This window comes from Aptenodytes patagonicus, chromosome 5 (genome assembly GCF_965638725.1).
Source record: "Aptenodytes patagonicus chromosome 5, bAptPat1.pri.cur, whole genome shotgun sequence".
NCBI classification, from domain to species: Eukaryota; Metazoa; Chordata; class Aves; order Sphenisciformes; family Spheniscidae; genus Aptenodytes; species Aptenodytes patagonicus.
In genome coordinates this window covers 66,881,382-66,900,260 of record NC_134953.1, presented here as the reverse complement: position 1 = coordinate 66,900,260, position 18,879 = coordinate 66,881,382, and the positions used below count along the sequence as shown (strand labels likewise).

The following is an 18,879-nucleotide window of genomic DNA, read 5'->3' as shown; positions in this document are numbered from 1 at the left end:
GAGACGCACACCGAAAATGAACTTTTATTTAGATAAATTAAAAGTCGCGTTACATGATAAAAGGCGTGGAGTGCCGCAGCTCAAACCCAGCGGTGCAGAGGGAAGCGCCATGCACGCCCAGAACGGTGCGGCTCCGCTCCTTGTACAGTAACTGAACTGAAAGATACACAGTGGTCCCTACACAGGAGTCACCCAAAAAACCCCACAAATACAGCCTGAAAGTGAAAACGAACCCCAGAATCACAGTATAACAGCAAGTCTCAGCTACAGCCCCAGCTGCCGCTCACAGGCCCGTCAACTCTCACTCTTTAATTTGATTCCAGACATCACTTTTTCTCCCTAGGACTCGCCACCTGCAGAAGCACGCAACCTCCTCAGGCTGGCTGCCCGCCGCCCCGCCGGGAACCCGCGGTCTGTAGGCCTGCGCTACAGCAGAGAGCGGATCTGGACAAGTGTATTTACCACGCCTGTGGCTTTTATGCCCTCTACCATCTGCAGCATGAATAAAATACAGGGGAGGGAGCCTGCCAACACCCAGCATCGGGGCTTTGGAAAGCATGCAAGATGGAGACCAGCAGCGTAGCAGAAAACTTGCACGGACGGGAGCGGCTGGCTGGGGACCGGTGCTCTCAGCCTGCAGCGCACCGCGACCGGCTACCCTAGGCCAAACAAAAGCCACCGCTGTGCTCAGGATGATGGGATTTTGTTAAATTGATAGCACAAGTTCATCCAACAACAGCAGTGACTACAGCAATTAGCAATCCACTATGCTCTTGACATGCAAATTAAGCAGCACCACTGGACAGCTGTGCCCTAGCGCCAATTACCGACCAGCTCGGCTCCTTGGCCGCAGGCAGAGGACACGGGCGGCTGGAGCGGCACACACTGTCTCTAGCTGACAGTTTCACTATTGCTGTTGAAGAGCCTTCTAAAAGTAAAGCAGACTGCAACAAAACAAAACATTAATAGATTCACATGGCAATACAATAATCCCTTAAATTTTAAGGTAAGTTAAATTCCGTACAAATCAAACTTCCAAAAATATTTTGCAAACTCTGGCATATGGCTATGATACAGTATGTACAAATAAAATACCAGAATGGTTACATTTTATTGCTAGGGTTTTTTTATTTGGTTAAGGAATTATACAGTAATGTATAAAGAGTGTGGGAAGTGGCAAGAAGCAAGTGTTGGCTTCTTGTCCTCTCAAAAGCCAAGGTTGGTTAGTTTTGTTTTGTTTTTAAATACTGTATTTTCAAATGTCACATCAACAGCATCTCCATATTGGGTCACGTCTGCATTACCCAAACAGGATAGAAGAGCAACAGTGAAAGAAGCCTAGGCCATGGGTAACAGGGTTCCATTTTGTACATTCCTTCACTGATTCATACTCCAGAGTACAATTATTCATAAAACATCCAGTCTAAAGTTATATAAAAAGTCAACAATTATGAACCGACTTCCACATAAACTGATGTTTCAGCGAGGTGGGCAACTTCAATTCACTAATCATGCAAAAAACCTCCCAACAAGATCAGTGGTATTTGTGAGCAAAATCATCCGGCTTGGCCCTGATCTAGCCTGCAAGAGAATCCCTTCTGCAAAAGTAATTTTCGATGTTCCAGAAACGCTCTGTGTTTAGATCCACTAGCATAAACAAAGCCTTAAGTTCCTCTATAGTACGGAAACATCACTTACAAAGCATGTGTCAGTAGAGAACGCCGATGCAATTGCACACTCCTGTCCTGCTTTCTACATCCTTCTGTTGGTGAGAACACAAAAGGTAAAGGTACCAAGAAGTGATCATGTTCACATTAGTCAGGAAACAGCCCACAAGTCTACTCTGGGCCTTCCCCACCTGCTCATGCTCCTAGTGACCAGGAGCTTTACTCAGGGCACTTCATCAGAGTGACCCCAAAAACAGCAGATGGAAGAAACGGGCAGCACCAGCAACCCCGTTCAAAAGATCTCTGGTGACCAGTTAGCAAGACCGTCAGCACACTGCTGATCATACCTGAGGCATGAACTATTCAGGTGCTACTCAGCAGGCTGCACTGTAGACTTTTACCTCTTAAGCATCTGTTAAAGTTCTTCAATAGCTTTCTTTTTTTCTTTTTAAAAATAGATAGGCTTATCTCACAAAATAATCTGGACACAATACAGAAAAGCTAAAAGAATGCTGAAGTGAAAACCCAAGCACTTGGTAGGTAATTGCTCCTGTAGGCTCATGATATAAAAATACTTTCAACTCTTCCCTCTAAAAATAAATCCTGCTATAGATGGGCATGATTTACCACTGCTGCTTCCCTCTGACTGAGTCCAAACTCATTCATGGATATACTTAGTCAAAATTAGAAATTGAGCTGAAGCTCTTAACCACCCCTTTTAGGTCGTCTCTCATCATAAACAGCTTACTACCACCACAGCCCCTGACACAAACTTCCCCTTAAATATGCGTAATTTACTCTATCTCAAATATTTACAAGCAGAAGAAGCCCATCTTTACTAGACAGATTTCTTTCTGCTCTACATAAAGTGCAGATCTCTAATTTAAGGCAAATTTTAGTGAAATATAAAACCATAGTTTTATTTTAGTATGTACACATTTTAAATTAAAAACAAGAACTCCCTTGAAAAGGAAAGAATGAGAGGAAAATGTTTCCAAGTTTGGGAATTTTCTGGATTTTAACACAGTCCCAGTATTATGTCCTATTGACATATAAATTTGTAAATTTCTTTTCAATAAATGCAAACAAAAAAGAGATGGCAACGTGTACAGTAATTTAGCTCCAAAGATCAGTAAAACACTGGGAAAGTGCAGACATAGTTTTTCATGTCCCGTAGTTTCCTTTAGCTACAGTAGCATCCATCAATATCACATTTCTAAATATATATCCTATACGCCTAAAGCTAATCTCAGTTCTTGCAATGAGTATTTCTCATCTCCATCTGTGTCAAATTTCTTAAAGCTCTGTGACTCTTGGGCTGTAGAGCCAAGCAGCTTCTGAAGATCCTCATATGATAGTTTTCCATCAGCATCTTCAGTTGCTTTTTCAAACAAATTCTGAAGATCTGCAAAGAGAAAAGGATTTAAAAGTAGCTCCTTTAAGTACACAGGAATATCCTATAAGCTGCTCTTCCCATTTTACTGCACTATGTCTTACTACCTAGTAATTAAATAAAGCAGACCCAAGTACATAGCTTGCCTTCTGCATTGTTGCAAGCTGTCAGTAACAGCTTAGGAGAAAAAAGCACGAACACTTCTGGATTAAATTACTTTAAAACTGAAAAAAAAATAATCCCTATTTCTGGCCATGACTAATAGCCCATTCTACAACCACTAACTGCATACAGATGAAGTTATCCTCCACAAAAGCAAGCTCTGAATGACTGTTGCTATACCAACAGCACAGATGATATAAAGGGAAAAGTGTCTATTCATTTCCTGATGCAAAGCACTGCCCTTTCAGTAGCTGAAGAGACTGAACAGCAAGATCCAGAAACCATTCATTTGACCAGGCAGCGTTCTCTTAAAAAAAATGAAGAAAAGAAAAAAACCCCAAAACATACACATTCACACCTACTTCATTTTCCTTCAGCACCCTAATTCTGCCCTTGACTTCTCTCTCAATCTCTGAGGCACTTAATACTTTGGCACTCAAAGTAATTACAATTTGCTTACAATGCACACTCCTGTTTAAATCCCAGTTTCTTTTCTTCTACATGCTAGTCTTTTTAGTTTGGTTTTTTTAATTACTTTTGTTTTTTTAAAGTCCATAGTTCTCAAGCTTTTAAAATAGACCTCACTTCTCCCAAGATGCCCAGACACACTACCATAATTCCAGTTACACTTACTGTCTCCTAAACATTTATATGAAATATTCAGAAAAAGAAAAGGTCAGCCTAGAAAGGACATACCTTCGATGCTGGAAATTCCTGGTAAGGACAGGTGTCGCAGCTGTCTGTTACCCTCTGTGTTGTCATCAGCTGACCTTGAAGCCAGCCTTGAAAGGTCTGTGGGCTTTGCTGTAGTACTCAGACTACTTTCAACTGTTACAAAACAATTTCTTTTAGTCTTACTAATTCCACAGAATTACAGTTAGCAGAAACAAAAGAAAATCCTATACAATGAATTAATTTTTTTTTTTTTTTTTTTGCATCACAGATGCTGTATGGGATAAGAATGCTGCAAAATTGTTTCAGAATACAGCAGTGTTGTCCCCTTTGACCAATAACTGGAAGAACAGAAGGAAGGAAACTTTTTTTGGACAGTTATACAGCTTTAGTCTTTCATGCTGTACTAGGAGATGTGTATTTGTAAACCCCATACAAAGAATGACTTGGAAGTGCTTTCCAATTCCCAGTCTGAAAGTGCTGAACAAGCTTTATTAAGCAAATTACATCTGCCAACCTGGGTTGTTTTCACCTTGTCAATGCAGCAAGGTCTAAACTTCCAAGTTACTCATTAGCAAATTAACAACAAGTACAGTTCTATTGTAATGAAGTATTTCAAATCTTATCTTCAGCACTGCCTGAATATATACAGCAAAAGTGCAGAACTGAGACAAGTCAGCAGAGATGCAGACCTTTCCTGTATGTTACACTTAGATTTTGAAAAAGCAAAAATAGATGTTACTGGGTATAAGTTTCTACAAGTTAATCACTGTATGCCTTCAAATACAAGCTATTGATGCATGTGAATCCTGCTATATACATGGAAAGTCACCTTCAAACATTTGTAGTTATATATGGTTTTCTGTTTTAGAGCCATCAGTTTCCTACCGCTTTAACTGAAATAATCTTCACCAAAAATCTTAAGGAACAGTCTAAATTATCCACTTTTGTTAATTATTTTTTGAATTACACAGGGAACCTTCAGGTTTAAGGATTACAATTATATGACATTCTTACCATTCTTTAATGCCTCAATGGGTCTGTCATTTTCTGGCTTGCCTGTGAGAGCATTGATCAGCTGAAGCTTCTTTCTTAGTTTTGATACCTGAGAATCTCTAGTTCCTGTTTCCTGCGTATGTAGAAAAAAAAAAGTCCTAAAACACACCCCTTCAGTAGATGGAGAAGATCAGGAAAAGAAGTAGTTTAAAATACGTAGGTACTTTTGAGTGACTTGGAGGTCTCCAGGCTGATCAAGTTTAAAATGATAAACAAGATTTAAAAATAAAGAAAAAAATCTATGGAAAGATGTAAGGAATAAATTCACATGGTCTGTAAGAAAACAATAGAATCAGTACCTCAACCTGAAACGTAGGCAACTATTTTGCAGACACTGATTTCAAAAGAATCTGACATTTAATTTCCGTATTTCTTATGTAAATGAGCAAGATTCTGAAAAATCGTAATATAAACCAAACATACTTGGAGCGAACATTTATACATCAATTGAATTGCATAATTGTTTTAATGTTTGTCTGCAGTACTGACCACCTTAGTGCTGAGTCACTATATCCCTATCAAAATAAAACCACATTTTTTAACCTGGAGCTCCTTTGCTCTTTTTCTGAGTAGGTTCCAGATGACAGGTTTGAGTTCACATCAATCCAAGCCTAGAACTGACAGTGTAGCCAGTTCATCACCTGCCTTCTTTCCAGAAGATGGAAACTAGACTCAGCAGCGCCGCCCCTTATCCCCAGCCCACAATTTGGCCATTCAGTTAGCCTGTTAGACTTGCTCACAGCCGGTCATCAGACCATCACTGAGAGGCAGCTTTCATCAATTCCTAGACTCCACTAGTGCAAAGTTTCTCTAAGTCAACCCAAGAAAGTTCTTAAACCTGGATAAATGCCGTAACCCCCTTTGCAGTGTGAACCCACAATAGTTGGGCTAGCTTTGCTGAGAGCATGGCAATGGGTACTCAAATGAGCTGGCTGCCAGAGTCCCCTGTTCCACTGGACCACGGTTTGAACCTCCCAAGATTCTTTCAGCTGCACGGAAGGGTATTACAGCAGCTCTGCTCTGTTATCCCAGATGTAGTCAGAATGGCAAGACTTTAAACTATTAGAACGTTTCTCCCATCCTAATTGACTTCCTGTCCCCAAAATGGGGTGGATAAACTGTCCTTCTACTCTGGACTTTTAAAAGAAACTGGATCAGATTAGCCTGCTTGCAGATCTGTCCTAATTAAGTCTCATTTAAAATGTGATTATAAAGACAATGACATGCTCTACTAATCCAGTGTAATTTGTGTTTCCTTACTTTACCTTCAGTTCTTTATTTGAATGAGTTTCATTATCTAGTTGATCTTCATTTTCCACTTTTAGAGAGGTAGTTGCATCATTCCCCTATACAGGAAAAATGGAGGACAGCCGAGTTTATTCACGTGCTTATTATTTTCTACAATAGAGTTTCTTTCTTTCAAATTTGGCAGGCATGAAGCAGGAAAAAAACAGGACAAATACATGCTAGAATAAACATGAAGACAGTGGGTTATGTAATTTACCACAGCAACGTCAGCATGTGCCTTATTGCTAAACACAGAGAACACGTTCTCAGAGACTGGCCCCAGTATGGCATACAGAAAGCACTGGAAGGATTTACAAACATATTTAGCATTATTTTTTTTTCCTAGCATTTAAGCACTGATGAACAATCCAGAGGCCCACCTAGCTCCTCAGTGGTCCTAACAGACCCCTTACATGCCAGAGTGCCTTCACAGTTAAAGAGGTTTGTGAATCCTGACCCATTAAACAGTCGCCGAAGTCTTAAATGTCACAGTGTTTTGGACATTTTTCTGTAGATTCTGCAGGGAAGAAATCACTACTTCAGAGATACTCTTAACTTTGGTTATCTGTTCAGAAATATGGAACAAATTCCAGTCTTTTAAAATAAAATCCTAAGTGTCTCAGGTTTCATTCTGACATTTTCTTTAGTTAAGTTTGAAAGGCTATATCTGTAGTGTACACGAAGTATTGAAACTACTAGCCTGAGTAGACACCCTTAGTCATCAAATACTTACCACACTGGTAGACAAGTTCTCTCTTTTGTCCAGATTATTCACAGCAAGGGGAGAGTTTTCTAACAGCATAAGCCTCCGGCTAAGGTTACCAATGGCTGAATCCACATTTAGAAGCTTGATGTCATTCAACTTTTGGTACGCCACTACAGTATTATTTAGCTCCTCCAAAGCTGCATGCAGCGACTGGCTTTCCTGAAATATAAAACCAGCTCATGTCAGTTTACTCAACTTCTGCAGCACTCTTGCTATTAACAACATGCTGACTGACCCAGTTTAACCAGGCAGACTTCAGACTGGCTCTCCACCGACACCGCTGAAAACATCCAACTGGAAGCTTCCAGAAAGTTATTCCAGCTTTCAAAGTTTGAAATTGAGATCTTCCTCAGAGCTAACTTCTTTGTTGCTAATGTAACCACTTCAGCTGTGCCAGCAAACACACAAAGCCTATTCATCTAGTTTTCCAGGGCAAGCTTAGTAACCACACCAACTATTTTTCCCAAGAAAGCATAGGCATATTTATACACAAGATTCATTTTTGAGGAAGATATCGACTGTATTAAATGTAAATAAATGCAGTCATTCCATTCCAAGCCATTCAGCTAAACACCCACACATTATCCTTTTTTTTTTTTTGTTGCGGAATCCCTGCTTTCCATACCTCATTACATTGAGGGTGACTCAATACATGCCACTCCCAAATTTGCTTAGATTGGCAAGTACCTGCCATAAAATCCATTCGATAAAAAGCCTTTAACTCATTTCCATTTACATGAGCAAAGTACACCTATAATTTGTTTGATATTCGTTTCAGTCTTTTTACTCTTCACCCAGTTAGAACACAAAAAAATACTCTCAGACTAGGATACTTTCCTGTTTGCACATTCACAGGAACAAACTACAGCAAAATTATCTTATATTTCGTTTTGAAGGATGCTATCTGTATTGTCTTGATAAAAACATACTTTTTTTGTACACTACAGTACCGCAAAACACACACAAAAAGTTAAGTATCAGTGATACTTGCACCAATATTCCTTATGTAAGGGAGAAAAATACCTGTTTGCAACTTTCTGTCTGATTTCTCTCAGTCCTTGGCACAACAGTGGAGGGAAGTGAAGGTTTCTGTTTTAATTCCTTCTAAGGAAAGAAGTAGAAAACTATGTTACCAAATGCCTGTAAAAAATACTTAGCTTTTAATAACTGGCAGGCTGTAGCTAAGGATGTTTTGCTACAATTATAGTCACTCATGTCTGCTGTGCGTGCAGTATTTTAACTAGGCTAATACAGTTTTCTCTTTCAGACACATAAGGTCCAAATTTATTTTAATTAAACCCTCCTAATTAGCTCTTCTCCCTTTAATGAAGTATTTTGATACACATTTCACTGCTACCATACACACTGCCATATCCGCAATGTTTTCGTAGCTCCCACTGACTGAATCAAGTTTTATAATGTGTCTAATTCAGATTTTTATCTGCAAATACTCTCATTAAAGTAATGCTGTATTGCAGTTTAGCTGAAAAACTTTGATTATTGGCTCAGTTTGTTAACCCCAAGTGAGAGGTCAGTATAAATACAGTGAGTAGTTTCTAGTAAAGATGGTCAGTAATTTCATCCTTATATGCATCCTTAATTCAACCAACAAACTGTATCTCAATGCTTCCACCATCCCCAATTCCTAAGACAGTGCAGACAGTTACCATAAGCAGCACCCTGCATCACACAAAAGCAGAGTCCCAAGGCTCCACATCTGTGTGGTAGGAAGCAAAAATCTGCAGGATAGGAAGTATAGAAGCAACCAACAATTCTGGCTACAGAAAAATACATACTTGATACCATATAGGAGATGCCACACAGGGATTATGAGATTAGCAGTGTATTAATGTACCAACCAGCACCTACTAAAACATCAAAAGTATTTTGAAGGCGTAAGGCAAAACTCCACACAGTTCTTAAACTTGCTTCATATTAGGCAGGTAACCATTAATACACAGTGTTAAACCAGTACATTTTCTTACCACGTCATTCTGGAGTATTTCTATGGATTTCTTGTATTCTTCAATAGCTGTCTGTATATTTTCAACATCATGAGAAACACTGGTAAGAGTGCTACCTATGTTCGCTACAGTCTGCAAGAAAGAAGTAGACAAAAATCTCAGCCTTCCTCAACTGTACTGTTCCAAAGTTTCGATCTGCTAAACACGATGTTTTGCTAGTGAAACTGCAGGCAGATCGCCACAAAAATATGCAAGTGAGTTTGGGAGTATTCAGAACTTCCTTTGCAGACAAAACTGCAAGTTATACCCATCGCATCTCCAGGCCAATAAATGAACACACGCTTTACACCATGAGAGCTTAAGCTAGATAACCAAAATTACGGGTTTGCTACTCTCACTCCCAAAACAACACAAATGTTCCACCATTACTTTACAAAAAAAATAATCTTGAGATGAAGACATCTTACCTCCTCTCTGCATGGAGTAGTTGTATTGAATACAAGGATGCTGGCATCACCCGTTACCCTGCCTTAATTGTCTTTCAGGGCTACCCATCAGACACATCATACACTGCAAAACTAGTCTGCCAAAGGTCACCGATAGATTTTCAAGCAAGTATTACTTTTTTTTTTTAAATGAAAGAATAGCTCTGAAGCCTCAGGAAAGCCCCCATGAATTCTGCAGGTACAGTCAATGTGCTGTGACAGCTACTTTCGCTTCTGACTACTCCCGTCCCATCCTTCTCTTGCCTTCACCTATGTGAACTCCCCCTACCCCCAGCTCTAACTTTAAAGAGCAACTATTCTGTAAAGCTGCACTGGTGTTTTAGCAGCTGACAGCATAGCACCTATCAGAGTCAGACTGTCAGCTAGGACATCCACAAACACTAGTGGAAGTTACAGTAATGGGACAGAGCATGCCCCCATGCTTCTCACTCCATTTTTAATACTTTCTTCAATCATTAAAACAAACGGAACCCATCTAAAAATCTCCTTTTCCTATGAACCTGTTATGCTCATAAGCTCTTAAGGCACTGAAGTGACCCTCTAGCTACCCAGACTATATTCAAACGATATCCACACAAATCTTCCTCCAGCTCTTCATTTTGCAAGTCTGAACATACGTTCAGTAAGCAACCTCTCTGCCCTGGAGGACCTCAGGACACCTTTAGCACCTTTCATCAGTCTGAACAAAAGCCCGTCAAAGAGGAATTCCCTCAGTAATCCTTCAGGACGCTACCACCAGCAGGCAGCTCCCCATTTTCAGGAACAGTACTATCCTGGTTTCGGCTGGGATAGAGTTAATGTTCTTCCTAGTAGCTGGTACAGTGCTGTGTTTTGGATTTAGTACCAGAATAACATTGATAATGCACCGATGTTTTAGTTGTTGCTAAGTAGTGCTTACACTGGTCAAGGACTTTTCAGCTTCTCATGCCCTGCCAGCGAGAAGCTGGGAGGGGGCACAGCCAGGACAGCTGACCCAAACTGGCCAAAGGGACATTCCATACCGTGTGACGTCATGCTCAGCACATAAACTGGGGGGAGTTACCCGGGGAGGGGTGGCAACCGCTGCTTGGGAACTGGGTGGGCATCGGTTGGCGGGTGGTGAGCAACTGCATTGTGCATTGCTTGTTTTGTATATTCTTTTATCATCATTATTATTATTTTCCCTTCCTTTTCTGTCCTATTAAACTGTCATTATCTCAACCCACGAGTTTTACTATTTTTTCCCCCGATTCTCTCCCCCATCCCACTGAGGGGGAGTGAGCGAACGGCTGTGTGGTGTTTAGCTGCCTGCAGAGTTAAACCACAACAAGTACCTAGAGGGAAAAAGGCTTAAGAAAACCAAAATCCTATTCTAAGAATAGCAGCCTTTTCTTCCAAGAAAGGCAGGTAATTCCAAAGACAGATGGATGCAATGCACAGTTGAGCAGGAGGTTTTTCACCAGGGTTATCAAAAGCCAGGCTACCAATCTACACCCACTGAAGTCCTCCTGTGTGACAGGAGGTAGTGCAGCATGCACACAGAGGTCAAAAAGAAGTCCAAGTCTTGAAACCTATCGCTTTTCATTAACATGACACTTACAAACCATTAAAACTATTGTATTTAAACCTCCAAATAGTTTTTCTACACTCAACACCTCGCAATATGCCTCCTGGAAGGATTCCAGCTCTATTTTTATTATATCTACCTTCCAAAACATAAATGCAAGCAAGATGGCATCAAGAGAGCAGTAGAAACAGATGCCACATCTAACACCTTACTTAGACTCAACAGCAGAGACTGGAAAGAATTCAGAAGTTCCCAAGATCTTTGATTTTCACGAAATGTGACCAAGGATGGACTTATTTCAACATGAAAAACCCTTGCTGTTCAACAGATCGCTGCAAGCTGAAACCTGTTGGCCCTAACACTTTGTCCTGACGCTACTGAAGGCAGCAAGATGACAACAAGGTTTTTCTATATTATATAAATAAAGTAGGTGCAGGTTCAAGACTCTAGGTACTGCCTTAAGACCTACCTCTGATATGACACAGTGAAAATCCAGCGTGCTCATAACAGCAAATTAGAAGCTTAGGAAATAGCTTTGTACTCCTCCCAGAAAAAGAAATCCTAGCAGCCTGATCAGCCAAACCACACTAATTGCTTTGCATATGACTAGCTTGTTGATTATACATTAATTTTGTAGGGATAGGAAATGAGAAGTGGAAGCCCATAAAAGCTACAAAGACAACTGGACTGACATGAGGTGTTAGCTCAATATAAATGTTTATTGCTAAATAAACAGAACTGCCATGTAAGAGGCAGGGATGTTTCAACAAGCCCTTCTTTCTACCAAAATAAACAGGACAGTTCTTTGGTAAAGAATGCTCAGCTAAGGCACATGGTAAGACACCGTATTAACAGAAGTCACTTTAGGAGTAAGCCTCTGTCACCCAGTAGGGCCCATCTTTCAAGAGGTTGTCAGAAAACCATCCCAGCACAATTCGTGTTTTGCTGTGCATGTACTGAACACCAGGAAAGCTCCCACCTTCCATGCCCACCGCTCCCAAGTTAGACCCCTACCTGCCTTAAGACTGTAAATGCAGAGCCAGATGTAAAACTATATACTGCTCAAGATCAGGAAGTTTTCCAGAAAGCAATCCATTTTCTCTTCCGATTAAAAAAGCTAAACAAACCACCTATTTGCAAGCAGAGTTGTAAAACTGCAGACAGACTTTTTGCAAGTGTCTTAAATGATATTAAGATTAGCAACCTGAAGGGACACAACCAGAAAGATCAGCTCCAAGGTAAAGAAGTGATAACGTAATACAACCAGAAACAAATGCATCTCCAGAAAGGGACAACCAAGGCCTTCAAATTTTTTATCTGCCATACATTATTGTAGGACCATACAATATCAAGTATATGAAGTCCAATTTAAAAACAAGATGGAGAAGCAAATATTCCTCACATGCAAGTCAGGTAGCTCCTGTTGTCACTGCTGTCCCCAAGAGCCCAGCTGCAGCTTAGCAGCACAGAACGCGTTTAGCAATAGCCACATTTACAGTACTTGCCTTCTGAAGTTTCTCTACTGTGACAGGAAGAGAAATCAGATCGGAAGCAGACTTTATGTTGTTTTTGAGATGATTTACTGTTGCAGTCAACAGTGATATCTAAAACCAAAAAGGAATATTTAGAATTAGTCAACATAATCCTGATTCTGACCTTCCCCAATACTAATGACAATTAGTAACATTAAAACACAAGGCAAGACAAAAATATACACACACAAAACACCCCTGGCTCTAGGTTCTAAGTCCTGCCTAGGCTACATTAAAAATATTCTGCCTCTTGCAACAGAGGCAAGTTGTTTTTGTTTTGGGTTTTTTTTTTTTTTTTTTTTAAACTGAATGAAAGCCATAGAAGCCCCTTCTTTTCAATAATGTACCCTCTGCCCATTTTACATTAATTCCCCTTAGAGAGAGGCTGTTGCCCAAGAAAGATTTTAAAAATTGTGCAAGAAGCCTTTACGTGGAGGAAACACAGTCATCTACTTCTGTATTTAACAGTCAAACCTGCCTGGCAAAACCCAGCGAAGCCATGCAACTTCTCTAGCTGAGTGACAGGCAAAGTTGCACGTATCACCCAAACCTTCTGCTACAGAAGTGGAACAGTGACAACCTAGGTACAGTGGGTTAGCTCAATTTCTGTCAACTGTTGGACCCAGAAGGCAAGTTATTCAATGGGTCTTCAGGATTGTTTATTCATTCCAATTGAGAGGCTGTCAAATAAATTAAAAACAACCACATGCTGGTCATTAATTTCTAACACTATCACTTTAAGATCAATTGGTAGCCATCAGTAGTCAAAACAAAGAAAAATAATTTCTTCTCACATTTGACAACACAAAAGTAGAGCAGATAAAACACACTTTCTTCTGGTTAAAAAAAAAAAGAGTTCTTTCACAAGCTGAGGAAATGGACAAGATCCTAATTTAACATTAGGCCAATGTTGATCAGTTGGTGTGCAGTCTCTGGTTCCACAGCTGTGAATATTGGCTGAAATAATTCCCAGCAGCGCATCCTAACAATTTATGGGAAAAAAAAACCCAAACAAAGACAGTAACTAAATTTTGATCCCCAGAAGAGCTGGCTCAGACTGTAACCAGACCCTGAAGTAACTTGAGAGCCTGCAAGAACCATGTGCAAGTATCTTTAACATCCAGGTGCAGATAAGAGCGTTTTAAAAGTCCAATGAAGCACCTAAGTATCTGTGGATAATGCATACTGCCAGACGCTGAAGAAAGCAAGTGAATTTTTCAAATATATTTATGTGCCCCATTAAGCACTTAACCACTGCACAGGACTGAAGAAAAAACAGTATGAGCAGGCACCTCAATACTCTTAAAAATTAAACGTAAAGCACCAGTTTCAGGGAGGGTTCCCCACACACACCTCTTGATACCACTAACTGTGAACAGCTCTGAACTTTTAGCCTCCAAGGCAAGAATTTCAATAAGAGCCTTGCTGGATGCTTTGTTTGAAGCATGAGTTAATACATCAGCTGAGGAAACAGCTTTCTGTTAAGTGGCTTAGTTCTAGCTGCGTAAACAGAGCTAAGATTTACACCGGCTCAGATTCCAAGTGTGTATTAGCAGATTTTATATTCACAAGACACCAGTACTTCATTTGTAGCAACATGAACTGGCACTGATTCGGGTAACTTCTTTCCGTGCTCATGATGTGTCTGCAGACACTCTCAAAAATTTGAAATGTCAGATCTCTCATCATAAACATCACGATTATTTGGCAGGAAAATTAAGAACTCCACAGTTCTCAGGTCCTTCTAAATTCTGCCTGAAGTCTTTCCACCAGTTGCATAATTTCTCCTTTTTGCAATCAGTCTCCAGTCCACCTGGATGCTCAACCTTTTTTTGCTTGTTTAATAATGCGGCTTATACTCCATTTTAACTTTAAAAACAAAAGTTTAAGCATATGGTCACAGAATTCCTTAGAGAAAAGCTCAGCACTGCAGCTGAAATTGATTTTTGTAAAAATAAATTTCAATGGAATATTTTATTATTTTTCAAAACCAAGCACTGATCCCTCTCACCTGTTTATTGATCTCTGTGATATTTATCCAAATTTTATTTAGCCCCAGTTCTCCAGTCTCAATTTGTTCTAGTTGCTTTTGCTTCTGCACCAAATCTTCATTCAGTTTAGGAATTTCTTGGAATGATGTCTTTTGATTAGATTCCACTACAAAAAAAAAAAGAAAAAATAATTAAATTTGTTTAAAAAAAAACAAACCAGAAAGTCCAGGTAAACAACATTTAAAGGCAAAAGAGAAATTACAAGCACCAACATCTACAGCAGCGAAAGGCAGCAATAACAGTTTCTACATATGGGTTTATTGCCAATTCAGAATTAAGTGTTTGTTCAGAATGACAGCTCTTTTTTGTTTTAAGAGTATTAACGTCTGCAGAGAGAACCCAGAGAGACCATTACTAAATTTAACACTTTGCAACAGTACTGTCATTCAGGCAAGCCTCAGCAGGTCTTTATTTAGTGCAGTTATTTTGCATTACTTTCACAGAGGGACATGAAATAGTAATGGGACTGTGAATAAGAACTGCCAACAGTGCCAGGGCAAAGGAGGCACGTGAAATGAACCTCAGTGCCCTTTTCAAGCCTGCAAAGGGGCTGCTGACAATGATGTGAATTCCAGAGAGATTAACGTGATTACAGTTGTTTTGTGTGACAGAAAGACAACTGGAAAAAAAAAAAATGTGTAAGCTTACACACTAACGTCTGTTGGTAAACAAATCAGTAAACAAGGCCCTTGGGAATAAAGTCAGTTATTACTGCAATTAATACTACAGGAAGGGAGAAACATGCAGCTCAAACCAATTCAAGTGAGCCTCAGAAATGCAGCTCTTCCAGGTCTGCAGTGACTAAGATGTTTAGCTGCAAGAGCTATTAGGCAATCCTAAATCCCTAGGTCTGAGAAACAAATAAGCAAAGGTTTCGAGATGGAGATGACAGTTCTCCAAAACCTGCACCTCCACCCTGCAACACAGCGCTGAAATGCTCCACAACAAACCGCCATTGTTCAGACCACAGACCGCCAAGAGCAGTGGGACCTATGTGGCACGTAGCTGGCAGCTCCCAGAACAAATTTCCATGTGTGACCCACCCAGTCAAAAGGGGAAGCCTTCAGGAATGCTTCATGCCCGTGGAGCGGATGCCCAAATACACACAACTGGAAAGCCACGCATCTTCAGAAACCCACTTCACTTTTCTTGAAGCAAGTCCTAAAAGTCATTTTAGGTACAGAGTAATCGGCACTGATCACTCAAGATCCAAATAACACTTTCGGTTAAGCAAGACCTTGAAAGGTTTCTTTTAGCCAGAACAGACTGAGAGCTAATTGTGCATTTGACACAAGCAGTTCACGCTGAATCTGAGGCTCTTGTAGACAAATTATCTTCTGTTTTGCCACTCTCGCTAGGTACAGTAAGGCTGCATTTAAGAGTTTTTTTGCAGTGCTGGGAAGGTTAAGTACTATATGCATTCCTAGCACCATTACTAACAACTGAAGGGAAACACCACAATGACTTCCCCCTACCCCAAACGTACTAGAGATGCAAAGATGTCTTATTTTTAAAAAGCTCCCATGCCATACTCAGTTTGTTCAAAGGATGGCAGAACATTAACAAATACTGCCAAAGGAACCTGCTCTTATTGGGAAAAAGTCTGGATGAAGATTCAAAGGAAGAAGATTCTTTTTCCAAACCTGCTGCAGGACAGACTGATCCCGTGCCTCTGTCTCTCCATCCACCCACCCATATGCAAATGACAAAATTTGAACAAGAACAGGTCAATGCAAGATAAACATTCAGAAGATATGAAGAAAAAACATAATACTGAAGCAACATTTAAATTGCAGTAATGCCATAGCAAGTATTAGAGGTTTTTAGAAGAGCTCAAGACAAGAACATTGTTTTCCATTAATTTTTTGGAGAGAAGCATCAGAATCCCCTAGACTGCTTTTATGGGGCTGATCAGAACTTTATTTAACGAGTAGCTTCTTTTGGAAGAGAGCACTCCCAAGCCCAAAGTCAGGAATTTTAGAAATCTATGTACAAGCAACTACAGGCCCACCTAGTCCAGCATCCCTGCTTCTCAGGAGATACAGAGCAGGCAAGAATATACAACACTTGCCTTACATTCGCCCAGCCTCCGAGTGTTTTTGGCTCAGAGGACTCCTCAATTCAGGGGCAGTTTGTCTACTCAGTACTTTCAGACTTCGAATGAGCAGGTAGGCACCTAAAGCTCTTCATACTGCCCAAAGCAAATGCGAAGTAGTGTAGTTACATTTATACTTACTAGTTCGAAACTTCTCCTTTATTGCATCCAGATCCTCCTTGAGAGCCACCTGCATCCAGACTAAGCCCACGCACGCTACCACACAAGCGGCGAGAATGACAAACGCACATAACGGGTAACAGAATTTGCAGCATCGTAGATAGTCTCCCCTGGGCAAAACAAAAAGAACAGACTGTGAACATTCAACAGCACCTAGAAAAACTTTATTTTAAATGCTGATCTATCAAAGTAAGGGACAGCGCTGGAACAGCCCACGTGTTTTGGCTGACAAGAGCTAACGAAGAGCTTTTCCCAAGAATAAATAAGGCTACACAGTGAGATCAGGGCTATTGCTTTCTGTTCAGTTTATCCTCAGGAGGCACATCTAGCATATTTAAGAGCAGCTGTCACGTTTCTCTTACTAAAATTTCCTACTCTGCTCATGTAAACTTATGTTAGGAACATCTGTTTGATAGCTTGGAAAGCAGGCTTCAAGAAAGGGTATTACCATAATGTTATGACAAGTACTTCTAGATTATCCTAAACCGCAAAAGCCTAAGTTTCTTTGTGACATGCCTACTTCTAGTTATTCTTAGAAGCTCATTAATAACACTGTTACTTAACTGAAAAGATTATCTACTGGCAAAAGCACGTCGTGTCCATGACAAAACCAGCACTGCGTCAGCTCGCAGATCCAGGACTGTGCCGTGCTGAACACACGGGGATAACTGTGCTCAACATTTCATGCAACTGACCCCGAGCTGCTCTAAAGACTTCAGTTGCAGTGAGCATAAAACAGAAAAAAACAAGAAGGAAAAAGCCAGAGGATGGTTCAGATCTACTTCTACACCCAGCCAAGCGACCTGTTGAGCCAGACACACTCAGCGCAGCTCCAGGTCTTTCCTGGCAGTCCCCAGCGCCCCAGAAGCCCCGACAACTGCGAAGCTGACCCGCGGAAAGCAACGCAGCCGCCTCCAGCACCGTCCCGGAGACCGGCGCTGAGGCGAGCGGCTCCCGCCGCGGCGGGGTGGCCTCCCTCCTACCGCGACCCGGAGCGGGGCCGGGGCCCGGAGGCAGAACCCCCAAGCGGGCCGGGCTGGACCGGGCCGGGGACTCAGCGGCGGCCCGGGGACTCACTTGCCGCAGCGGCCCCGCGCCCCCGCCGCCGCGAACTCGTCCTCCTCGGAGCTGGACTCGGAGTCGGAGGCGGGCGGCTCGGTGCGCAGCAGCCGGTGGCCCGAGCCCTTCTTGGCGGGCTTCTTCCTGCGGCCGTCGGCGGCCAGGCCGATGAGGGCGTTCAGCTCCTTCCGCTTCTTCATCCTCTTGTGGGGCGTCGGCGGCGGCGCGGCCGGCGGCTGGCTCCCGCCTCCCTCTTCCGCCGCCGCCGCGGCGGCCGCCGCCAGCGCGCCCCGGCTCGCCAGCCTGCGGCCCGGCCGCGGCTACAGGCGCTCCGCGGGGCCGCGGCCGCTGCTCCCCCGCCGGCCCCGCGGCGGCACGCCCGGCCCCGCTACCGCCACCCGCCCCGCCCGCGCCATGGCAGCTCCCGGCCCCGCCGCGTCCCGCCCCCTCCACCTGCCAGCAAGCCGCTCTCCCGTTGGGCGGCGCTGGACCGCCCCGCTCGGGGCTTAAAGGCCCAGGCGCGCCCTCCGCGGGGGCCGGGAAACACTCGGAGGCCCGCGTGTTCGAGTCCCGCCCCCGGCGAGTGGGACGAGTGGCGAAGGAGGCGGCTGGAAGGGGCTAGAAGCGGCCGAGCGGAGGAGCGCGGCCCGGCTGGTGCCTCCCTCGGCGGTTACCTTCCGCCCCCTCGCCCACCAGGCTCGGCGGGGGCCCTTGCTCCCAGAGGCAGCGGTGGCAGGGAAGCAGCGTTGCCTGGCGGCTGCCTGCCCTCTACCTGCCGCAAAGCCGTGCCAAAGCTGCCACGTTACCCAGCCTCTCGGCTTACACAGCACGGCAAAACCAGCCCGCTGCAGGATTCACCGCGCTCACTGTGGAGGAGATGTTGTCCCGGGCGTTTTTAAGATGCGGCCTAAAATGATAGGTCGCTCGGGGTGCCGGCAGCGGG

At 42.5% G+C, this 18,879-nt stretch overlaps 1 protein-coding gene across 1 annotated transcript; it reads right to left on the bottom strand.

Annotated features, from left to right (window-relative positions):
* Positions 1–10: 10 nt before the first annotated feature.
* Positions 11–18,202, bottom strand: EFCAB14 (EF-hand calcium binding domain 14). Its single transcript, XM_076340260.1, has 11 exons — positions 17,955–18,202; positions 16,839–16,987; positions 14,563–14,708; positions 12,525–12,623; positions 8,989–9,099; positions 8,027–8,107; positions 6,971–7,162; positions 6,216–6,296; positions 4,912–5,023; positions 3,919–4,050; positions 11–3,072 (listed from the first exon to the last, which is right to left on the bottom strand). Exons 1-11 carry the CDS (start codon positions 18,134–18,136, stop codon positions 2,897–2,899), a joined length of 1,461 nt encoding a protein of 486 aa, XP_076196375.1. The 5' UTR covers positions 18,137–18,202; the 3' UTR covers positions 11–2,896.
* Between the last annotated feature and the right edge of the window lie 677 nt (positions 18,203–18,879).